Source organism: Hemitrygon akajei, chromosome 9 (genome assembly GCF_048418815.1).
Source record: "Hemitrygon akajei chromosome 9, sHemAka1.3, whole genome shotgun sequence".
Taxonomy (NCBI): Eukaryota; Metazoa; Chordata; class Chondrichthyes; order Myliobatiformes; family Dasyatidae; genus Hemitrygon; species Hemitrygon akajei.
The window spans coordinates 116,783,109-116,804,369 of NC_133132.1; the positions used below are offsets into that span (position 1 = coordinate 116,783,109).

At 41.8% G+C, this 21,261-nt stretch overlaps 1 protein-coding gene across 1 annotated transcript; it reads right to left on the reverse strand.

Annotated features, from left to right (window-relative positions):
- Positions 1–258: 258 nt before the first annotated feature.
- On the reverse strand, positions 259–20,459 carry LOC140732676 (uncharacterized). Its single transcript, XM_073055363.1, has 3 exons — positions 20,374–20,459; positions 19,282–20,092; positions 259–271 (listed from the first exon to the last, which is right to left on the reverse strand). The coding sequence occupies exons 2-3, from the start codon at positions 19,923–19,925 to the stop codon at positions 259–261; spliced, it is 657 nt and encodes a 218-aa protein (XP_072911464.1). The 5' UTR covers positions 19,926–20,092; positions 20,374–20,459.
- Positions 20,460–21,261: the final 802 nt, after the last annotated feature.

A 21,261-nucleotide genomic window follows, 5' to 3' on the forward strand; every position in this document is an offset into this window, starting at 1 on the left:
CAGACAAGATGAGTGCTGGACATCAATGCAAGAGCTAGGTGAGAAGCTAGGTTGTGGGTAAAAGGATCACGTGTTGGCCAGGTGGTCATTGGAGAGGAGGGGTTGGAACAAAGACCGAGTCCTTTAGTTCAAAAGCTCAAAGTACACTTATTATCAAAGTGTGTGTATCTGATGCAACTTTGAGATTCATCTATCTCCAGGCAGCCACAAAATAAAGAAACAATAGAATTCATGAAAATCCCCACATTACAAAGACAGTCAGACACCTAATCTGCAAAAAAAAAAAGGAACAAATCATGCAAACAATAAAAAGAAACAAGCAATCCACAGAACAGATTATATATTAGACATGGCATGCTAGTGAATTGGATGTATAATGCCATGAGCAGAATGCCAATTAAGCAGATTGCTAGGTTCTATAGAGTATCATTTTATTGATCATACATTCAAACAAAACATTCTATCACACACCTTATTGATGGTAATAAATCCTTAAGGCATCAACACATGAAGCAGAGAAAACACTCCTAATCAATGTATTTCTGTGGATAGCCAAGATAAACTTTCAGTCACTCTGGGTTCTCAGCATGTTTTTACCATTGAAATTTGTTGGGAGGTGATTGGAGTCTCGTTTTAAAAAGGTGACCACTGTGGAGCATGTTGGCATCATTAATACCACCAACCACTAATCAGCTCCAGCCTGAACAGTGTCCAAATTTGTGAATTGAGTTGAACACTACACTCTGCTCTGCATTTATGGCAGATGCCATTGATGAAAGAGCTGAAGAGGATTGGGTAAAAAATATTTATTATCAAGATATCCCCCACCACAGTGGCACAATGATGGTACATTTAATCATTCACTATGCATCATGGTCACAAGCAAATAGCAAATCTTCATACTGTATCTGAACAGTAGGACAGCAGCATGTATTGAATGAGGACAATACATCCACAGCCACATCTGAACAACATCAAGAACCAACATTTATGAAAAATGTTTTAATAGAACAAGGAAAATCCAGGCTTCTGCACTGAGACAGTGCTCCAGAGGAGATGTTAGGTCAAAAAGATAGATGTGATGGAGCATTTATATAAAGGGAGATAAGGAAGTGAGGTCAAAAGAGATAGAAAATATTCCATTGTAGCCATCAATGCTGCTTCAAAGTAAAAACATTATGATGAGGCGGCCAAAATTATTGAACCATGAATTATTGATCATTGGACCATGAGAACTGTATCAGCTGTGGCAAGAATTTTGTACCATAAAAATGGCTCCAAATGAAAGCTTCTCTACCTCTTCCCCAGTGCAATCACATCTTTCAGTGTGGTGACCGGAAATGTATACAGTAGTGTGCACTTATAAACTGTGTTCCAACAAATAAAGGCAAGTACGCCTCCTTTTACCACGTTATCTACCCATGTTGCTGCCTTTGAGTACCCGTACACATGTATACGAATGTCCTTCTGTTCCTCATTATCGTTTGGATTCTTACCATTTCTTGTGTATATCCCAGCCTTAGTATTCCTCACAAACTGCATTACCATACATTTTGCCAATTCTTTAAAGAGAGATTGCAGCGAATGCTGAACAAGGATATTGCACCAGGATTAACCTTCTTCCCAATGATGAATTCTGTAGGATTTCCCCTCAGTATTTAGCTCAGAAGTAATATTCATATCCTACTTATCCTCATTTGAATACTCAATTCAGAGATAGCCATCAAGGTACCACTGTTTGGTATTTATGTTACCCTCCGCAAATGACTGCTGACAACAGTTCAAATGCTTTCAGCTTTCAGGTGCTAAAATGGATACGACTAGAAATGTGTGGCAGGTTTTGGTTGGAAGGGGGGATATTAAAGTTAAACAATATTTATGAAAATGACGACACATTGAGCTGGGGGTAAAAATATTCAACGATACAGGTCATAGAATCGTAGAAAAGTACAGCACAGAAACAAGCTGTTTGGCTCATCTAGTCCATGCAACGCCATTTAAACTGCCTACTTCCATGGGCCTGCACTGGTACCACAGTCCTCTATACCCCTACCATCTGTGTACCCATCCAAACTTTTCTTAAATGTTGAAATTGAGCTTGCATGCACCACCTGTACAAATTGTTCCACACTCTCTTAAATAAAGCCAATGACCTGGCTTCCACAGTTACCAGTGATAACAAATTCCCCAAATTCACCTCCCTCTGGCAAAAGAAATTTTTCTGCAGCTCTGCTTTAAATGGACACCCTTCTATCCTGAGGCTGTGCCCTCTTGTCCTAGGCTCCCCTACCATGGGAAACATCCTTTCCACATCTATTCTGTCTAGGCCTTTCAATATTTGAAAGGTTTCAATGAGATCCCTCCCCATCTTCTCAATTCCAGCAAGTACAGACCCAGAGCTATCAAATGTTCCTTATATGATAACCCTTTCATTCCCAGAATCATCCTTGCGAACCTCCTCTGAGCTCTCTCCAATGCCAACACATCATTTCTTAGATGAGGAGCCCAAAACTGTTCACGATTCTTAAGGTGAGGCCTCAACAGTGCCTTATAAAGCCTCAGCATCACACCCCTGCTCTTGTATTCTAGACCTCTTGAAATGAATGCCAATATTCAATTTTCCTTCCTCACCAGCGACTCAGCCTACAAGTTAACATTTTGGGTGTTCTGCACAAGGACTCCCAAGTTCCTTTGCATCTCAGGCTTTTGATTTTCTCCCCGTTTAAAAAATATTCTGTAGATTTATTTTTCCTACCAAAATGCATGACTGTGCATTTTCCAACATTGTATTTCATTTGCCACTTTCTTGCGCATCCTACCTGTTTCCTTACTACTACCTGCCCCTCCACCAATCGTCGTATCATCTGCAAACTTGGTGACAAAGCCATCTATTCCATTATCTAAGTCATTGATATACAGCATGAAAAGTTGGTCCCAGCACCAACAGAAAACCACTATCCAACCAGAAAAGGATCCTTTTATTCCTACTCACTGCCTCCTACCAATCAGCCAATGCTCCACCATGTTAGTAACTTTCCTGTAATACCATGGACTCTTAACTTGGTAAGCAGACTCATGTGTGGCACCTTGTCAAAGGTCTTCTGCAAGTCCAAATATGCAACATTTTGTTAAAGACCTTCTGAAAATCCAAATACAACATCCTATGCATCCCCTGTATCTACATGTAATCTCTTCAAAGAATTCCAATAGGTTCATCAGGCAAGTTTTTCCTTAAGGAAACCATGCTGACTTTGTCCCATCTTGTCCTGTAACATCAGAACCCCATAACCTCATCTTTAACAATTGATTCCAGTCCTGAGTACTTGAGTCCTTATTGAGGGTTAATGCCATTCTCACCATATTATCACCCCAACAATATCTCCCCTCCCTATCTTCTAGCCACCTCCATACACCTACTGGACCCTTGTGTTGACATCTGGAGAGCTCAAGTTAAACTCACAAACATGGGTTCTTGGTGGACATGCTGTAATTATCGTGGGCAGTTTCAGTGTTCCTATTGGAAAAAAAAGATGCACTTGGTACAAAGGGAGTGCAATAAAGATTTGCCAGTCTGGTTCCAGGATTGGTAGGTTTGCTGTATGATGAGGGTTTGAAGAGAATGACTCTTTAGTGTTTAGAAGAATGACAGTAGATCTCAACGAATTTTACAAAAATCTTACAGTGCCTGACAGAGAGGATGTTTCCCATTGCCAAGCAGTCAAGGGTCAGGGGTATAGTCTCAGAATATCAGGTAAATCCCTTAGGACTGAGAAAAGGACAAATTTCTTCACTCAGAGGATAGTGAACCTTTGGAGTTCAATCACTGATTTCATAGAAAACAGCAGTTAATTAACTTCTGGCAATGGAGATACCAAATGACAGTGCAGTAAAATAAGGCTGAGATAGAAGAACAGACATTATTACAGATGAGACTTGAAGCACCAAGAGGACTCCATCTGCTCCCATTGTTTTCTTTCTGGGACAGTGAGCCAAAGGTTGAACAATCATCCGGGCTTCCACCTGTTAAATATTTTCCAGGAGCCTTTACTGAATAAAAATTTGCTCAAGGTTGTTGGCTAGGCAGATAAGATTTGAATGCCATAAAAATAATGATACATTTTTGATCCAGATTTTTTTTTTTTTAAATTGTATTTATGTTATGTCTTTCTCATCCATTACAGGGATGTCCTGAAGTGTCTTACATCCAGTAATTTGTCATCACTATGAAATGTGGGACACCATGTGCAACAACCTCCAACTACAATATGAAATCCAATTTTGTAAAACAAAAATGAGATACAGGATATTATCTAGTGCTAGGAAACTGGAAAGAAAACAAACTGAAAGAATAAATTACATAATATGACTTCTGGTCAGGATTGTGAAAACAGTGAATGAAAGACAAGTTCTAGAATTAATGATACACTTACACTTCAATGCTTTGTTTATTAAGCGCAGTTGGTGAGCAATCTCAGTAATCCCAGTATAGGCAGATTATGCTGAAGTGAAAAACTCTGGGCTGTCAAATTCTAGGTTCCATTAATTATGAGCCCAGGGTTCCTTTTTGTAGGAGAAAGTTTCCAAACAATTCTCTGCTATGTGATTGATGTGGTTCTACATTATTTGTGCTTAAGGGTACAATAAGTATCAAATATCTAACAGACTGATTCAGCTTTACCCATTTATGCTCCTCTAAACACACCAACAAATGGCACATTTGGTTTGGTCTCTGCCGCATATATCAAGATCTATTCCGACCAGCTAAATCACTGTTCCATTTCAAATCTTTGTACACTTTACCTATGTTCCATCCATACAGATGGATAGGCAATGATTAATCAACTGCTAGCAAGTGTCAAAAGATAAACCATCTCAGATATACAGATATACCAGATCTTCTGACGATTGGTCTTTTTTGTTCTACCTTGTACAATCAATGCAATTTATTCCAGGACAGGTTCTTGGCTAAGGTTTCTTCAACCAGTGAGAGAAATATTAAATCAGCAATATCAAGAATTAGTATAGTTTTTGTGCTCACAATATCCTGCAGTCCCTGTTTTGCAGAGTGGGGGTAACGTGCAACATATCTGTTACCTTGGTCATATAGGCTGGAAGTTTGATTATTGGAACATCTCTGAATTCCATTTCTGTCCTTACACTTCACACAGGGGAGGGGTTGCTAATGACAACTCAAGAGCTGCAGCTTTGAACAGTATTCCCTTTGCTTAGCCTTCGGCCACAGATCACCATCCCTTAGTTTAAAAGGCAGATGACAGAGATGGAGAAGCAACAGGAGGGAGGGGACAGTTAAAGGACAAAGTCAGGTAGAAGGCAAAGGTTGTCACATTTGAAAGCAGTTACGTCCCTGCGCATCTCCCAGACTCCCTTCCAACGATTATCTACACCTCTCTGCCTCAGAGAAACAGCCAAGATAATCAAGACCCCTCCCATGCTGGGCATTCTCTTTTCTCTCCTCTTCCATCAGGCTAAAGAAGCCTGAAAGCAGAGCTCAGAGGCAGCATCAGTTCCACTGCTGCAAGACTACTGAATGAAACCCCCGTACAATAAGATGGATCCTTGACCTCACCATCTACCTTATTGCCTGCATGCACTGCACCTCCTCTGTAGCTGGTACGCTACATTTCACATTCTAATGTGGACTTCCACTTGTACTACCTCAATGTATTTGTGTTGGAATGATCTGATGGAGAGCATACAAAACAGATTTTTACTGTACCTTGACACGTATGACAATAATAAACCATTTACCAATTACCTCAGTAAATGCAGAGCATTGAAACAGGAGACCTCTTGCACTGCTGCACACAGGGGGCAATGTACTGAGCAAATGAGTCACTAAGCCAGCTGATCATTGTGGTTCATTAGTTGTCCGGGAAGAAGTTATTAATTGCCACAATCACTAATAAACAATTAACCTTTGCTCAGTGCTTCTCTGATATTTCAGTTAGATTATTCCTTGGGATTGCTGCTCTGCTGTTACACTGTTGGAGTTAAATTGTTCTTGATTAGCTGATTTGCTGAGCAATTGTACTGCGTAGCCAGCAGGACCTTAGTTTCAATTTTTTTTTTAAACCCTGAAAAAAAAACACCTCCTCGGTAAATACTTAATTTATGTTCCCCACAGGTAACATTAAAATAAGCAAGCACCAGTTATACATCAGTCTGGGCTATTTAATCAGACTGAAAGATCATTTCATCAATTGGCTGAGGTTAGGTTCAAAAGAGCTGTATTGATTCACAGCCTGTGCTGACTTAGCTGATCCGTGTCAGAGCAGAAACAGCGACATATCCATCTGCCTCAGATTTTTGTGCTGGTTGAGAATATATTAGCGAAATATCCTATCCCTGTTCAGTGTTCTGTAATCAATGTTGGAAATTTGTTTGCACTTTTCTCTTATCCCACCATCCACTGCTCATACACCCAATAACCAAACTCCTTGTTTACAAGTGTTCCATTACACATACAGGTAGGTTAGCTGGCCACTATAATTTGCTCCTGGTTTACGTGTAGGTGGTAGAATCTTGCAGGAGTCCATTTAGGGATTATACATTATAGGGGAAAAAACTATCAGCAATTGACCTGGGAACCAATATGGAGTCAATGGACCTGATGATTTCCTCTGTCAAAAGAAAATATAAAAAAGCAAGATGCTATATTTTATATATAAACTTTTACACAGCACTGTATGTTAAAAAAATACACATACACACACACACGACAGAGAAGTGGGAAGGGGTGGGAAGTGGCACTGATGCAGACACAACCAGTCCTGAGACACCTGGCAAAGTAATTCCAAACAATTGGTTTAACAGATTATTAAAGAATCTCTCTGGTGCTTCCTGCAGCCACCCCTCTCCCTTTCCCCAACCATGATTCTCCTCTCCCCACTCCCTCCCAACTCTGTCCAAAATAGAGACCCATATCCAAATTAGGTTTCTCACAGACAGCATGTCAAGTTTGTTTTTGTGGCAGCAGTACAGAGCAATACATAAAATTACTACACTGCTGTGCAAAATTCTTAGGCACCCAAGACTTCACTGTAGAACATGAACAGTACTGCACAGTTTGACTCACAAATGGTGTGCTGATCTTTAACTTACTCCAACATCAATCTACTGCTTCCCTCTCATATAGCCCTCTAGTTTTCTTTCATCAATATGCCTATCTAACAGTCTATTAAATCTCCATAATGTATCAAGATTTCTGTAGTTACCACTTCTGTGGCCAGTGAGGATGCAAGAATCATTACCAAAGATGCATCAATCTCTAGCCTCGTTTCCTGTAGTGAGCAGGGGTTTATCCTGTCCGGTTCTGGAGACTTATCCATACTAATGCTTCCCCCCACCCCCCACAAAGTTCCAGAATGTTCTTTTTCCCTAACATCACCATGTTTGAGCACTTTAGTCTGTTCTGCACTGATCTCATATTTGTCAAGGTCCCTCTCACTGATGAATACTGAAGCAAAGTATTCATTAAGAACCTCCCCTAACTACAGATATTTTCTCTTATCCTTGATCAATCCTACCCCCACTCTAATCATCCTCCTGATCTTTGTATTACATGTGGAATGTCTTGGGCTTTCCTTCATCCTACCCACCAAGGCCTTCTCATGTCCCCTTACAACTCTCCTAAGTCAAGTCTGTTGCCAAGTTTGCAGATGATATGAAGATCGGTGGAGGGACAGGTAGTGTTGAGGAAACAGGTAGGCTGCAGAAGGATTTAGGCAGATTAGGTAGATTAGAAGAATGGGCAAGAAAGTGGCAAATTAAATATAATGATGGAAAATGCATGGTCATGCACTTAGGTAGTAGAAATAATCATGCAGAGCATCTCTAAACAGGGAGAAAACCCAAAAATCTGAGATGCAAAGGCACTTGGGAGTCTTTGTGCAGAACACCCTAAAGGTTAACTTGCAGGTGGTGAGGAAGGCAAATGCAGTGTTAGCATTCATTTCAAGAACTTTAGAATACAAGAGCAGGGATGTGATGCTGAGGCCTCACCCTGAGTATTATGAACAATTTTGCATTCCTCATCCAAGAAAAGATGTGCTGCCATTGGAGAGGGTTCAGAGGAGGTTCACAAGGATGATTCTGGGAATGAAAGGGTTATCATACGAAAAATGTTTGATAGTTCTGGGCCTGTACTCACTGGAATTTAGAAGGATGGGGTGGGGATGTTATTGAAACCTTTCTAATGTTGAAAGGCCTAGACAGAGTAGATGTGGAAAAGGTGTTTCCCATTGTGGGGGAGTCTAGGACGAGAGGACGCAGCCTCAGGATAGAGGGGTGTCCATTTAAAACAGATGTGGAGACATTTCTATAACAAGAGGGTGGTGTATTTGAGGAACTGGTTACTGCAGGGAGCTGTGGAGGCCGGGTCATTGGGTGTTTCTAGGGCAGAGCTTGATGGGTTCTTGATTGGACATAACATCAAAGGTTATGGGGAGAAGGCTGGGGAGTGGAGCTGAGGAGGGGAAAAAAAAAGGATCAGCCATGATTGAATGGCCAAGAAGACTCGATGGGCAAAATGGCCTAATTCTGTTCCTATGTCTTATTGTCTCTGGTCAACCACAATTTCATCACCCAACCATCCTTGCCTCAATAGAACAACCCTGTCCAGAAAATGATACAAGTTCTCCCTAAACAACCTCCACGTTTTCATTGTGGATTTCTCCTGACTACGTTTGTTCCTAATTTACATTCGCAAGTTCCTCCCCAATAATTTTCTCTCTCCCAATTAAATATCTATATTGCATACAGCTATCTTTCTCAAAGGCTATGCTAAAGATGAGGAAATTGTGATCACTGAGATCTGACACTTGTTCAGGCAAGTACCTTTCCAAAATATGCATCCTAATCTACTCCTAACTGTCCTTGTTGCTATTACACATTAGTCAATAAATACTCCCAATAAAGTGATTGCTCCCTTCCTGTTTCTGACTTGTACAAACACTGACTCAATAAACAATCCCTCCATGAAGTTCTCACTTCCTGGATTTGTGATATTATCTCTGATTATCAATGCCACTCACCCACCTCTTTTACCTCCCTCCCTGTCGCTTTTGAAACATCTGGACCCCAGAACATCCAGCAGCCATTCCTGCCCTTATGACGGTCACGTCTCTATAATTGTCACAATGTCCCAGTTCCATGGCACCACTGCCTCTACTCTTTCTCTGATGATTTCAGAGAAGTTGCAGAACCTGGGCCTCTGTACCTCCCTCTGCAATTCGATCCTCAACTTCATAACCAGAAGATCACAGTCTGTGTGGAATGGTGATAACATATCCTCCTCACTGACGATCAACACTGGCATATCTCAGGGGTATGTGCTTAGCCCACTGCTCTACCCTGTGTACACATGACTGTGTGGCTAGGCATAGCTCAAATACCACCTATAAATTTGCTGATGATACAACCATTGTTGGTGGAATCTCAGGTGGTAATGAGAGGGCAATACAGGAGTGAGATATGCCAACTAGTGGAGTGGTGTCTCAGCAACAACTTGGCACTCAATGTCAGTAAGATGAAAGAGCCGATTGTGGTCTTCAGGAAGGGTATGATGAAGGAACACATACAATTCCTCAGAGAGACCAGAAGTGGAGAGAGTGAGCAGCTTCAAGTTCCTGGGTGTCATGATCTCTGAAGATCTAACCTGGTCCCAACATATCAATGTAGTTAAAAAGGAGGCAAGACAGCAGCTATATTAGGAGTTTGAAGAGATTTTGCATGTCAACAAATACACTCAAAGACTTCTATAGTTGTACTGTGGAGAGCATTCCAACAGGCTGCATCACTGTCTGGTATGGAGGGGCTACTGCATAGGACCAAAAAAAGTTGGAGAAGGTTGTAAATCTAGTCAGCTCCATCTTGGGCACCAGCGTACAAAGTACTCAGGACATCTTTAGGGAACGGTATCTCAGAAAAGCAGCGTCCATTATTAAGGACCTCCAGCACCCAGGGCTTGCCTTTTTCTCACTGTTACCATCAGGTAGGAGGTACAGAAGCTGAAGGCACACACTCAGCGATTCAGGAACAGCTTCTTCCCCTCTGCCATCCGATTCCTAAATGGACATTGATGTTTTGGACACCACTTTCTTTTTTAAAAAAAATACAGCATTTCTGTTTTTGCACATTTTTAAAAAAAACTATTCAATATACATAATTGATTTATTTGTTATATTTAATTTATTATTATTATTTCCTCTGTCTGCTAGATTATGTATTGCATTGAACTGCTGCTGCTAAGTTAACAAATTTCACGTCACATGCCGGTGATAATAAACCTGATTCTGATTCCTGATGCTATTAGTGGACACTCGATTTTTTATTTTTACACAGAATTACCCAGGCCACATGCAATATACTAATTTACCATTAATATTTCAATTACATTTATACTTGTATTCTCAGTGGTAGCTACAACTGTATACCTGTTCGTTAATGAAAATATCTAATCAGCCAATTGTGTGGCAGGAACTCAAGGCATAAAAATAGATTCAGTTATAGTTCAGACCAAACAACAGAAAAGGAAGAAGTGTGGCCCAAGTGATTTTGATACTGGAATGATTATTGGTATCAGATGGGGTAATTTGAATATCTCAGAAACTGTTGATCTCCTGGGATTTTCACACACAACAATCTCTAGAGTTTACAGAGATTGGTGCAAGAACATCCAGTGAGGAGCAGTTCTGTGGGTGAAAGTGTCTTGGTAATGATAGAAGTCAGAGGAGAATGGCCATACTGGTTCAGTCTGAGAAAAGGACAAAAGTTACTCAAATAGCCACACATTACAACAGTAATGTGCAGAAGAGCAGCTCTGAATGCACAACACATCAAACCTTGAAGTGGTTGGACTACACCAGAAGATCACAAACATATGCTCATTGGCCACAACGTAGGTATAAAATATTTCTCTTTTACATCTAGAACTTTGTGTCAGAATATTTTTCAACATTATTGAGTATCAATCTGGAGCATGACAGAATAAAAACACTATTCAGATGTAGGTTATGCTGGATCTTTTTCTTTGTAAACGGAGATTATACTTTTTATATGAAAAGCAGGCATAATCAAAAGTGAAAGAGAATTCTGATAAAGCATGTGTTATAGATTTTGCATTATACTCTAACTTGTTTAAGAAAGTGCAGTAAGCTCAAAGAGTTTGCAGGCTGCATTCTCAACCAGCTGATTAGGTCAATGGTAAAACAGAACCTCAGCCTGCCTGTGTCTTTGTCAGTGGGCAATTCTAATTCTTGAACTAACCCGTTAGTTATGTAGCATGGATTGAAACTCATGTCCTGCTGGGAGAGAAAGTCAATGAGTGTGATAGCAACCTTGTAAAAAAAAGCTCTGACTGATCAAAGGAGGAAGCACTTTATGGCTTTCTGAGACCAGAGTGCTTGGTGAATAAGGAAAGAAGAATAGCAGTGCAGCAAGAATTAACAGCAAGTATGAAAAAAAACAAAAATGTTCCCAAGAGATCTGCTATGAAAGGATGGCTAGACATTCCTTTGTTGGATAAATTATATAACAAGAGATAACAGTGACTACAACTTCCTTTGTTTGGGTACGGAAGGTTGGCCCCGAGTTCTGCTTTTTAAAAATTAAATTTTGGAGAGGTATGTGGTTATGTTCTTGCTCGTTGACATGCACTGAGAAATACAAAACAGACAATATTCATTTTGATCTATTGAAGTTAGGTTCAAAAGCAGCCAGTCAAAATGTGCCTATAATCATGAACCTTTAGCACCTATCTGGGAACTAATAAGCTATTTATCCAAAATGAAAATCTCCAAGACTATTACTACAGCCAAAAAATTCACATTGATGAGTGCTCTGAGGACATGCTCCAGTGCATGTTTTATGGGATCTTACAATAGGAATGAATCTCTTAGAAGGCCTGCAGTTGTGATTCCTGTGCACTCCTCCTACAAATGGGCCAACAAGTCTAAATGAATACTTTCGGAGATGAGAAAGAGCATTGATGAAAATTGAGCAAGTCCTTTGTGGTTCTCATTCCCTGCCCAAAGGCAGAATAGGCAGGACCAAGATGAAGTCTTTGCAGTCCAACATGAAGATATTTAAAATAAAGGTAGAAAAATATTCCATTGAAATTGTATGACTTCATTGATTCCACGCTGTCCCCTATTCCCAACCATAGCGACCACCTCTTTCCAAAGCTTTGTCTGAGCTGTCACCCACCCGTTGGGTGTTGGAAAGTTCATGAATTTTACAGCCCATCTGTTTGTTCTTACATAGAGTCCACAGATCCAAAAATTCTCCAACTTGCCCACAAGAGTGGCTCCCAATCCTGAAGTAGAGTGCTGGTTGTTTTATTTTTCCCCCTGCATCCTGTTAGGAGACTTTGTATTACTGCCAGTGTTTTGTTTTATCCCTCTGTACTATGGGCAGGGATGGCTATGTTGTCTTGCTGCTCTATACCTCCATCTCAATGCACTGATGATGCAACCTTTGTTTGGAACAGAATTGGATATTTGAAACGGATTAACATGAAGTCACATTGGCACTGATGTTTCTAAGAGACGTTCACTTAGTGTTGTATCCAAATTATTTTCTCGTGCTGCTGCACTATAAACACCCAGTGTGGTGCATTGAATTGACAGAGTCAACATACCACAGAGAAGCTGAACGACAGGGGAATAACAGCAACACTGATTGGTCCCTCATGAGGGACCAGAGTTCTTGTTTACTTCTAGCTACACAGAGACAGGAAAATATTGATGCAGACATATACACAAATACAGACAGATTTAGAGTTATACACAAGTATAGGTGGCCACAAAGATACACAGTTTAACATTGGTAAGGTTATCGTTCTAGGACAATACTAGAAGCAATTACAAGATGCACATCTTAGATACAAATTCTGCTGGTTTAACCTTCTTGGTGGCATATAAGCAAATCTTCTTCTCTTAGGTAGTCCACTGGGGGTGGGGGGGGAGGGTCAAATGCAGCTTGCTCCTGATGCAGATCTGTGGGTTTTAAGGCAACTCAATCTTACACTGGAATACAATGCCAGCTAGCTAGTCACATAGTAGCAGATTAATGAACCTATGCTGTCATTGACCAAACCCTATGTTGCTGTTTAATGGAAATATTGGAACAGTAGAACCAATACTGGAAGTGTAAAGCACCTCACAAAAGGTACAGTAGATCTCCTCAGACAGCACCTCATGGACAAATCACACTATCCTCAAATCAACAAAAGCCATACAGAGTCTGTGCCAATTCCAAGAAAAATGCAGGGAATAGCCTCAAACACTGTACCTAAACTGTCTTGATCTCAAAATGTATTTAAATTAATTAATTGGGAGGAATAACAAACAATCTCAAATCAGACTTGTGTCAAGCAAAACTGTATCATCTCAGCCTATGTTTAACCTATGCTGTCTCCTCTCCATAATTAAAGTTGCCCCACCTCAAGTATCAATCTTCAGGATGTACTGTGTACTTGCCTTTGAGGGCTGAGATTCAGCTCTGTGTTTGATTTATTAAATGAAGCATACCAGAGAATAATCTTTATAAAAAATGATCCAACAAAAGTTCCATTACGAGTCATTAATGATAATGGACCACTTCTCATAACTTCAAAGCCATCAACTACCAAAGGTAGACATTGAAGTTTAGCTGCCATTGCCTTCAATGTCTCTTCAAAACTCTCCTAACTTAATGTCAATGAGGCCTCCCAGATCAACATCCCCAATATCAGAAGATAACTGCATTTAAAATGCTCCAATGAGCAGGTCATATGCCTTCAGCAAGACTCCTGGAATAGACATACTGCTGAGCTTCAACAAGGAAAGAGATTACCGTAGATTCCGGACTACAGAACGCACCTGATTAAAAGCCGCTGGCTCTAATTTTAGAAATAAAATCAATTTTTTACTTGTACAGGCCGCACCGGATTTTCGGCCGCAGGTGTCCCACGTTGTAATATGAGATATTTACACAGAAAGATATTACACGTGAGGATTTTTTAACTTTTAATTAAATCCATATGGTAACATAAACAAATACATATTGCAAATGCTTTTTTTCGAACCGTGCCTGTAACGCGGCTACTTTTAAATATACATTGCGTATACTTCTTTACTGAACAACATTCCAATATCTCCTAACGACTGGTAAAAAATATATATACTGCAGCCTACCAGGAAAAGTTATTGATCGCCTTTAACTTAAAAGCAGCGTTTTCGCTCCGCCGCTCGCCCCCCTCCTTCCCGTTTATCGCAAACCGGTATCCCACAAGATGCGGCGAAACCGGGTGTGACGTCATAGCATCCCGTGATGTAGTACAGAAAACAAATATAGTTAAAACAGTTCTAACTTTAACTAACAAATGAATTACTAAGCGAAAATATTATAAACTAAATAACTGCCATAAAGGCAGCACAATGCTTTTCTTCGAGTGTTTTCCATGTTGATGAGGGTGAGTACAAATGACTGATTTACAATAATTTAATTGTGAAAGTGCGCTTGATTTATCGTACAATTTCATTGGACCTCTGTGAACTACTCATCAATTTTATTGGTCTACTGTTACGAGGCAAAATGTTTTTGGCGGCATGAAAAAAAGCCATGCATTAGCCGCACCGTATTAAAGGCCGCAGAGTTCAAAGCTGTTCAAAATGTGGGAAAAAAGTAGCGGCTTAAAATCCGGAATCTACGGTACCTGATGGACAAAGGGAGCGATTCAAGGATATTAGAAACATAGAAAACCTACAGCACAATACAGGTCCTTCAGCCCCCAAAGTTGTGCCAACACATCCATACCTTAGAAATTACTAGTCTTACCTATAGCCCTCTATTTTTCTAATCTCCATGTACCTATCCAAGTCTCTTAAAAGATCGTATCCACCTCCACCACCATTGCCGGCAGCCCACTCCAATCACTTACCACTCTGAGTAAAAAACTTACCCCTAGCATCTCCTCGTACCTACTCCTCAGCATCTTAAACCTGTGTCCTCTTGTGACAACCATTTTAGCCCTGGGAAAAAGCCCCTGACTAGCTATAGGATCAATGCCTATCATCTCATACACCTCTATCAGGTCACCCCTCATCCTCCGTCGCTCCAAGGAGAAACGGCTGTGTTCACTCAACCTATTCTCATAAGGCTTCCTCCCAAATCCAGGCAACACCCTTGTAAATCTCCTCTGCAGCCTTTCTATGGCTTCCACCTCCTTCCTGTGGTGAGGTGACCAGAACTGAGCACAGTACTCCAAGTGGGGGGTAGGGGTGTTACTAAAAAAACCTCCTTGAAAATGTGTAACAAATCCCTGACTCAGGAATTCCTAGCTCCTGACCTCACAAAGCAGGGAAAGGAGATTTCAGAATGGCATTATCAAGCCTGTTTATCAAGAATACACAGAGGCTGAGGACAAATGGTAGAAGGAGTGCACCATCTCCTGTCTTCTCAACCAGATGCCTCATCAGCATCTCATGCTAACCTGCAACAAAACCTACATTAGCCTCATTAGGACTCACAGAACCCGAGAAGCAAGTCATCCTTGACCGTGATGAACTGCCTTTGAGGACAAGAACAAGAACTGATCAATGTGCTGAACAAATTAATTGTTACCAGCTTTCAAATTTGGTGTTAAAGTTAACTTTCTCATACGGGTGTAAACTATCCAGGGAATACAAGACATGTCCTTGGCACCTTAGCTGATATTTACTTTTCAAAACCTATCACAAAAAGGTCTGCCTGATATTCCTTAGTGATGCCATGGCTAATGCACTGTATTGTTCCTAAATTTTTCCAGTTTTACATTTCAAAAGTATTTTGTTCTATGTAAATCACTGAGGTTTTCTAAAGTCATGAAATGTGTACCACAAAAAGCTTTGTTTCTTTTGTGGAGTACTGTTGCTTTGATTGCAGCAAAACACTCAATCTAGTTTATACAGATATTAAAGTGTATCGGCAAATAAGATGGAGCAGTGTACTGAGATGCGTAATGACCTGGCTGCCAAAATTACCACCCTTGGGACACTGTAACGTTCTCGCTCGGGTGTGAAGTAACGCCGAGGTAAACGTCGAGATAAACCAGAATCAATGCAAACGAGACCGCAGTAAGATTAACCATTTACTGTTCACTCTTCACATTAACGCATGGTGAAAACTGTTGAAAAACAATACAAGATTGGTACAGTGTTTGTTCCCTTCTAAATATCACATTTACATTGTGAATACTTGCAAAGGTAAAACTACAATAACTACATTACATTAAAGTGCAGCATACAGTCAGAATCTAGCTGCTCCATTGGCTGCTTTAGATACACTTCAATACAAATTATCCCGACTCTTTAACTGACGAAAAGGTAAACCTTACCGACCGTCGTTACTTTTAACAGAATCGGCGTTAACATTTTAACTCAAAATACCGATTATCTAATGACTTACAGCGTTGCTTTCACTGTGTCTTTGGTGCATAGAGAGACCCTAGTCAGCGTTATGGTCGCACATGTGAGTGACCCCCACCCTTGCGTGAATCTCAAACCGGTAATTCCCCACAAGACGCGGCGAACCCGGATGTGACGTCATCGCAGCCGCGATGTATTACAGACAAATCAATTGATTTAAACAATCCTAACTTTAACTAAAAAAATGCTAACAAATTACTACGCGAAAATATTATAAACTAAATAACTACCATAAAGGCAGCACACTCCCCGCTTGGCCTTCGTAAGGTCACAATGAACATAATACGAACTTCAGCCTCTAAATCAGTCGTTAGGTAGAAGTAGAATGACTTCTGTAACAGGCCTTTGGTAAATTTTCCCATCGCCTTGGTCGGTAGTTTTCAACTCGACTTCCCTGACATGTCCATCCCTACTAGGGAATGTGGCAGTGATTCTGGCCATTGGCCAGCAGTTGCCGGCGATTTGCTTGTCCTTGAGCAGGACTAAATCTCCAACTTGAAGGTCCCTTCTCCATTGCTTTGTGTACAGGTCCTTATCGGAGAAGTCCCCTGGTGGAGGGGCAGCTCCTGCCTTCTGCGTAAGGAGCATTGATGGCGACAGTATGAAGGGGTTTTCCGGGTCAGAAGACACGGGTAGGAGTGGTCGTGCATTCATAATGGCTGTGACCTCTGCCATTGGTGTGCCCAGTACCTCGTGGGTCGATCGGATGCTTTGCTGCATCTCAGGTCTCCTTTTCGTGGTTTTTTGCAAGGGCGTGAACCGCTTGACTGCCTGCTCTTTGTTGTTTGGCAAGCACTGGCGTGGTTCTCTGAAAGGTAGTGGGGCGACCCCACTATTTGCTTTGTCTCTGAAGACCTTGGTGTCCTCCGTTTTTAAGATGATGGCGTCTTGAGTCGATGGAGCAAGTTTATTATCGTGCTCCTTATGAGCAAAGACAGACTGACCCAGCGTCTCGTCAGTTACTTTGCGCTTGTTAAAGCCTTGTGGTGCTTCCTGGACGCACATGGAACTTGTGCGGTGTTGAAGAATCATATGGCGGCTACTCTCTAGCACATTGGTCTTGAGGGTGTTAACCGTTGATTTGTGTTCGTTGCCAGGGCACACCTCTCCTATCACCACCCAGCCCAGATCCAGGCGTTGGGCAAAGGGGGCGTCGTGTGGTCCATTGACCTGCTGCCTAACCTTGTGTACCCGGAGAACATCCCTCCCTAATAGCAGGAGTATTTCTGCTTCTGGATCCAGCTCTGGGATGTATTTGCCGATGTGGTGGAGATGTGGTTGGTGTAGCACTGCACTTGGCGTCGGGATCTCAGTGCGGTTATTCAAGATTTTCTCGCACTCTACGAGTGGGGGGAGACAGATGAGGACTTTACCATCCAGGGACTCGATCTGGAAGCCTTCGGCCCTCCTTCCGTAAGTTTTCATGTTGCCTGAGCAAGTTCTAAGGTAGTATGGGAACTGCTCACTCTCAATGTTGAACAAGTTAAAGAACTTTGGACTGACTAGCGAGCGGTTGCTCTGATCGTCCAGAATTACGTAGGCTTTGATGGCCTTGTCTTTGGCTCCCTTAGGGTACACCTTAGTGAGACAGATCTTTGAACAAGAACGGCTTGCCTGAGCTTGACCGCAAACTTCCGTACAGCTCGAGCTGACAACAGTTGTCCTGGAGTGAGCTTCTCCCTCCCCGCCGTCCTGTTGTGGGGGTGAAGGAGCGTTGTCGGTTTGCGGTGACGGGCCAGGATGCATGGCCCAGTCGTGATTAGTGCTATCACATTCCAGGCACTTCACGGCGATCGTACACTCTCTCGCACAGTGAGAGGTCGAGGAACAGCATCTAAAGCATATTCCTTTCTCCTCGAGGAGGGCCTTCTTCTCTTCGAGGGGTTTTTCCCTAAACGTTCTGCATCTTTTGAGGGGGTGGGGTTTGTTATGCAATGGACAATTTTTGCTAGAGTCGTTGTTAGTTGTAAGGACTTCAGTCTTAAGCGCTGAGACTGGTTTAGTGATGTTGGAATTATTCGAAGTGGATTTATCTGGCTTGGTGTAAATTGTACTGCTTCCTGGACCTATGAGGCTAGGATCGTTTCGCTTCTTCGCCTCCTTGCACACGAACCTGGTGAAATACTCGAAGGGAGGGAATTGACCTTCGTGTTCTTCCTTGTAATCTGAGGCAACGGACAACCACCTGTCCTGCAGCCCAAATGGAAGTTTGTCCACGAGTTGTCTAATCCCGGTTGGAGTGTCTAGGTATACTAGACCAGCTGAGTGGCCATCTTCTTTGGCGCCTTGAATCTCCATGAGTAAATCTCCGAATTCTCTTAGCTTGGTGTGGTCCTTGGCTGACACCTTAGGAAAATTTCCCAAACGTTGGCATAGCGCCGCCTCGATAATTTCGGGGGCTCCGTAGCCCTCCTGAAGTCTCTCCCATGCTTTCTTCAATGCTAGCTCGGGTTTGTTGATGTACACTGAACGCATGCGTCTCACCTGTTCGCATGATTCTTTTCCCAGCCATTTTGCCATAAGATCCAACTCCTGGGTTGCTCTGAGCTGGACTCCGTCGATAGCGTTGGTGAAAGTGGAGTACCATGCACGGTAATTTTCAGGTTTATCGTCGAACCGGTATAGTCCTGAAGTGACGAGATCCTGTCGTGCGAAATACCGTGCTGCGGATTCGTCTGCAGGTGGCGTGCGGGCTGAGGGAACATGTCCACAGGTACATGACTGAGGGCGTACATCTGTTATGGGATTTGCTGGTCTGGACTCAGTCTTTGCCTCTCTTCTCCCCAAATCCGGTAAGTTCGGTGTCGAGAAGTACTTGTCGTGAGCCCTTGCATTCCTGGGTTCATCACGGAGTTGCGAGGGTAAATTATCTTCCTCGGATGGACGTGATGCCGTCGGGCCTCTCCAAGACTCCTCGTGAAGTGGGACGTTATCGAATAAGTAAAGAGAGGAAGAAAGAGTCTTCCATTCCATTTGAGATTGGACATAGTCCCTTGTACGTTCCAATCCGATCTTTTCTGAGGTAGATTTTCCGTCCTTCGGATCATGCATTTCTTCGGCGTCTTCTATTAACTCTGCTTCCACCTCGGCAGCTGCTGCTTCTCGTTCTAGCTTCAGCGCTTCTAACCGTGCCTCTACCCTTTTCCTTTCCAATTCGTTTTCGGCTTCTCTGGCAGCCGCTTCCTTCTGGTTTTCGGCTTCTCTGGCAGCCGCTTCGGCTTCTCTGGCGGCCTTTTCCTTCTGGTTTTCGGCTTCTCTGGCAGCCTTTTCCTTCTGGTTTTCGGCTTCTCTGGCAGCCGCTTTCATCTTTACTTCTAATTCTTCTTTGGCAAAGCGCGCTCGCACCTTGGCGGCTTCTGCTTTCGCTCTTGCTTGGGTGGCCTTACTTGATGCCCTACTGCCCCTATCGCAGGATGACGATGACTTTGACAACGACTTGATGCTGGATCGGGTTGACATGGCTGCACTTTAAACACCTGATAATGCCGCTTTTTCACTGTAACGTTCTCGCTCGGGTGTGAAGTAACGCCGAGGTAAACGTCGAGATAAACCAGAATCAATGCAAACGAGACCGCAGTAAGATTAACCATTTACTGTTCACTCTTCACATTAACGCATGGTGAAAACTGTTGAAAAACAATACAAGATTGGTACAGTGTTTGTTCCCTTCTAAATATCACATTTACATTGTGAATACTTGCAAAGGTAAAACTACAATAACTACATTACATTAAAGTGCAGCATACAGTCAGAATCTAGCTGCTCCATTGGCTGCTTTAGATACACTTCAATACAAACTATCCCGACTCTTTAACTGACGAAAAGGTAAACCTTACCGACCGTCGTTACTTTTAACAGAATCGGCGTTAACATTTTAACTCAAAATACCGATTATCTAATGACTTACAGCGTTGCTTTCACTGTGTCTTTGGTGCATAGAGAGACCCTAGTCAGCGTTATGGTCGCACATGTGAGTGACCCCCACCCTTGCGTGAATCTCAAACCGGTAATTCCCCACAAGACGCGGCGAACCCGGATGTGACATCATCGCAGCCGCGATGTATTACAGACAAATCAATTGATTTAAACAATCCTAACTTTAACTAAAAAAATGCTAACAAATTACTACGCGAAAATATTATAAACTAAATAACTGCCATAAAGGCAGCACAGACACAATCCAGGAATTAAAGATGGAACTTGGCTGTTTGTACAACACCAACCCTTTCCCTGCTGGACCTTTGGACAAGATATTCCTGAATGTCTAGAAGTGACTTCACTTTTTTATGATTCAGATGAACAATCCAACTAGTTAATACAATTCAGGGGAAATTGAATGAGATAGCAAATCATGAAAAGCAATAAAGCTTCCTGCATTGTTTCTTTGCAATTTTAATGTTGACTATTCTTTTCTGCTGCTGTGTGCCCTATTAGTATTGAAATCTTTATGTCATTATACTGTATATGTCTGTACAATATTGGTCTTCTTCACATTGTCTTCAGCTATCCAAAAAGCTCTTATAAAAAGTAAACCAGGCAATGGCTTCAGACCATTAGTGAGTGATATAAATTGAGTTTGGAACTGTACAAATCAATTTGCCACACAAAACATGTCATTTACATTTCTCTCCTTATATTTTAATATTTTTGAGGTCATTATGGCAAGAATTAATCATTCTGTATTGGGCATTTGAAGTAGTTCACCCTGCTTATTGCTTGCCATTTAGGCATGGAAATATCGATTTATGATAGTCCTTCAATAAGGAAGAGTTGGCAGCACAGAGATCTACCAAAG

Bases quoted from the DNA above. Each gene is read 5' to 3' on its own strand.
- LOC140732676 (XM_073055363.1), bottom strand. From the start codon at position 19,925: ATGTCAACCCGATCCAGCATCAAGTCGTTGTCAAAGTCATCGTCATCC.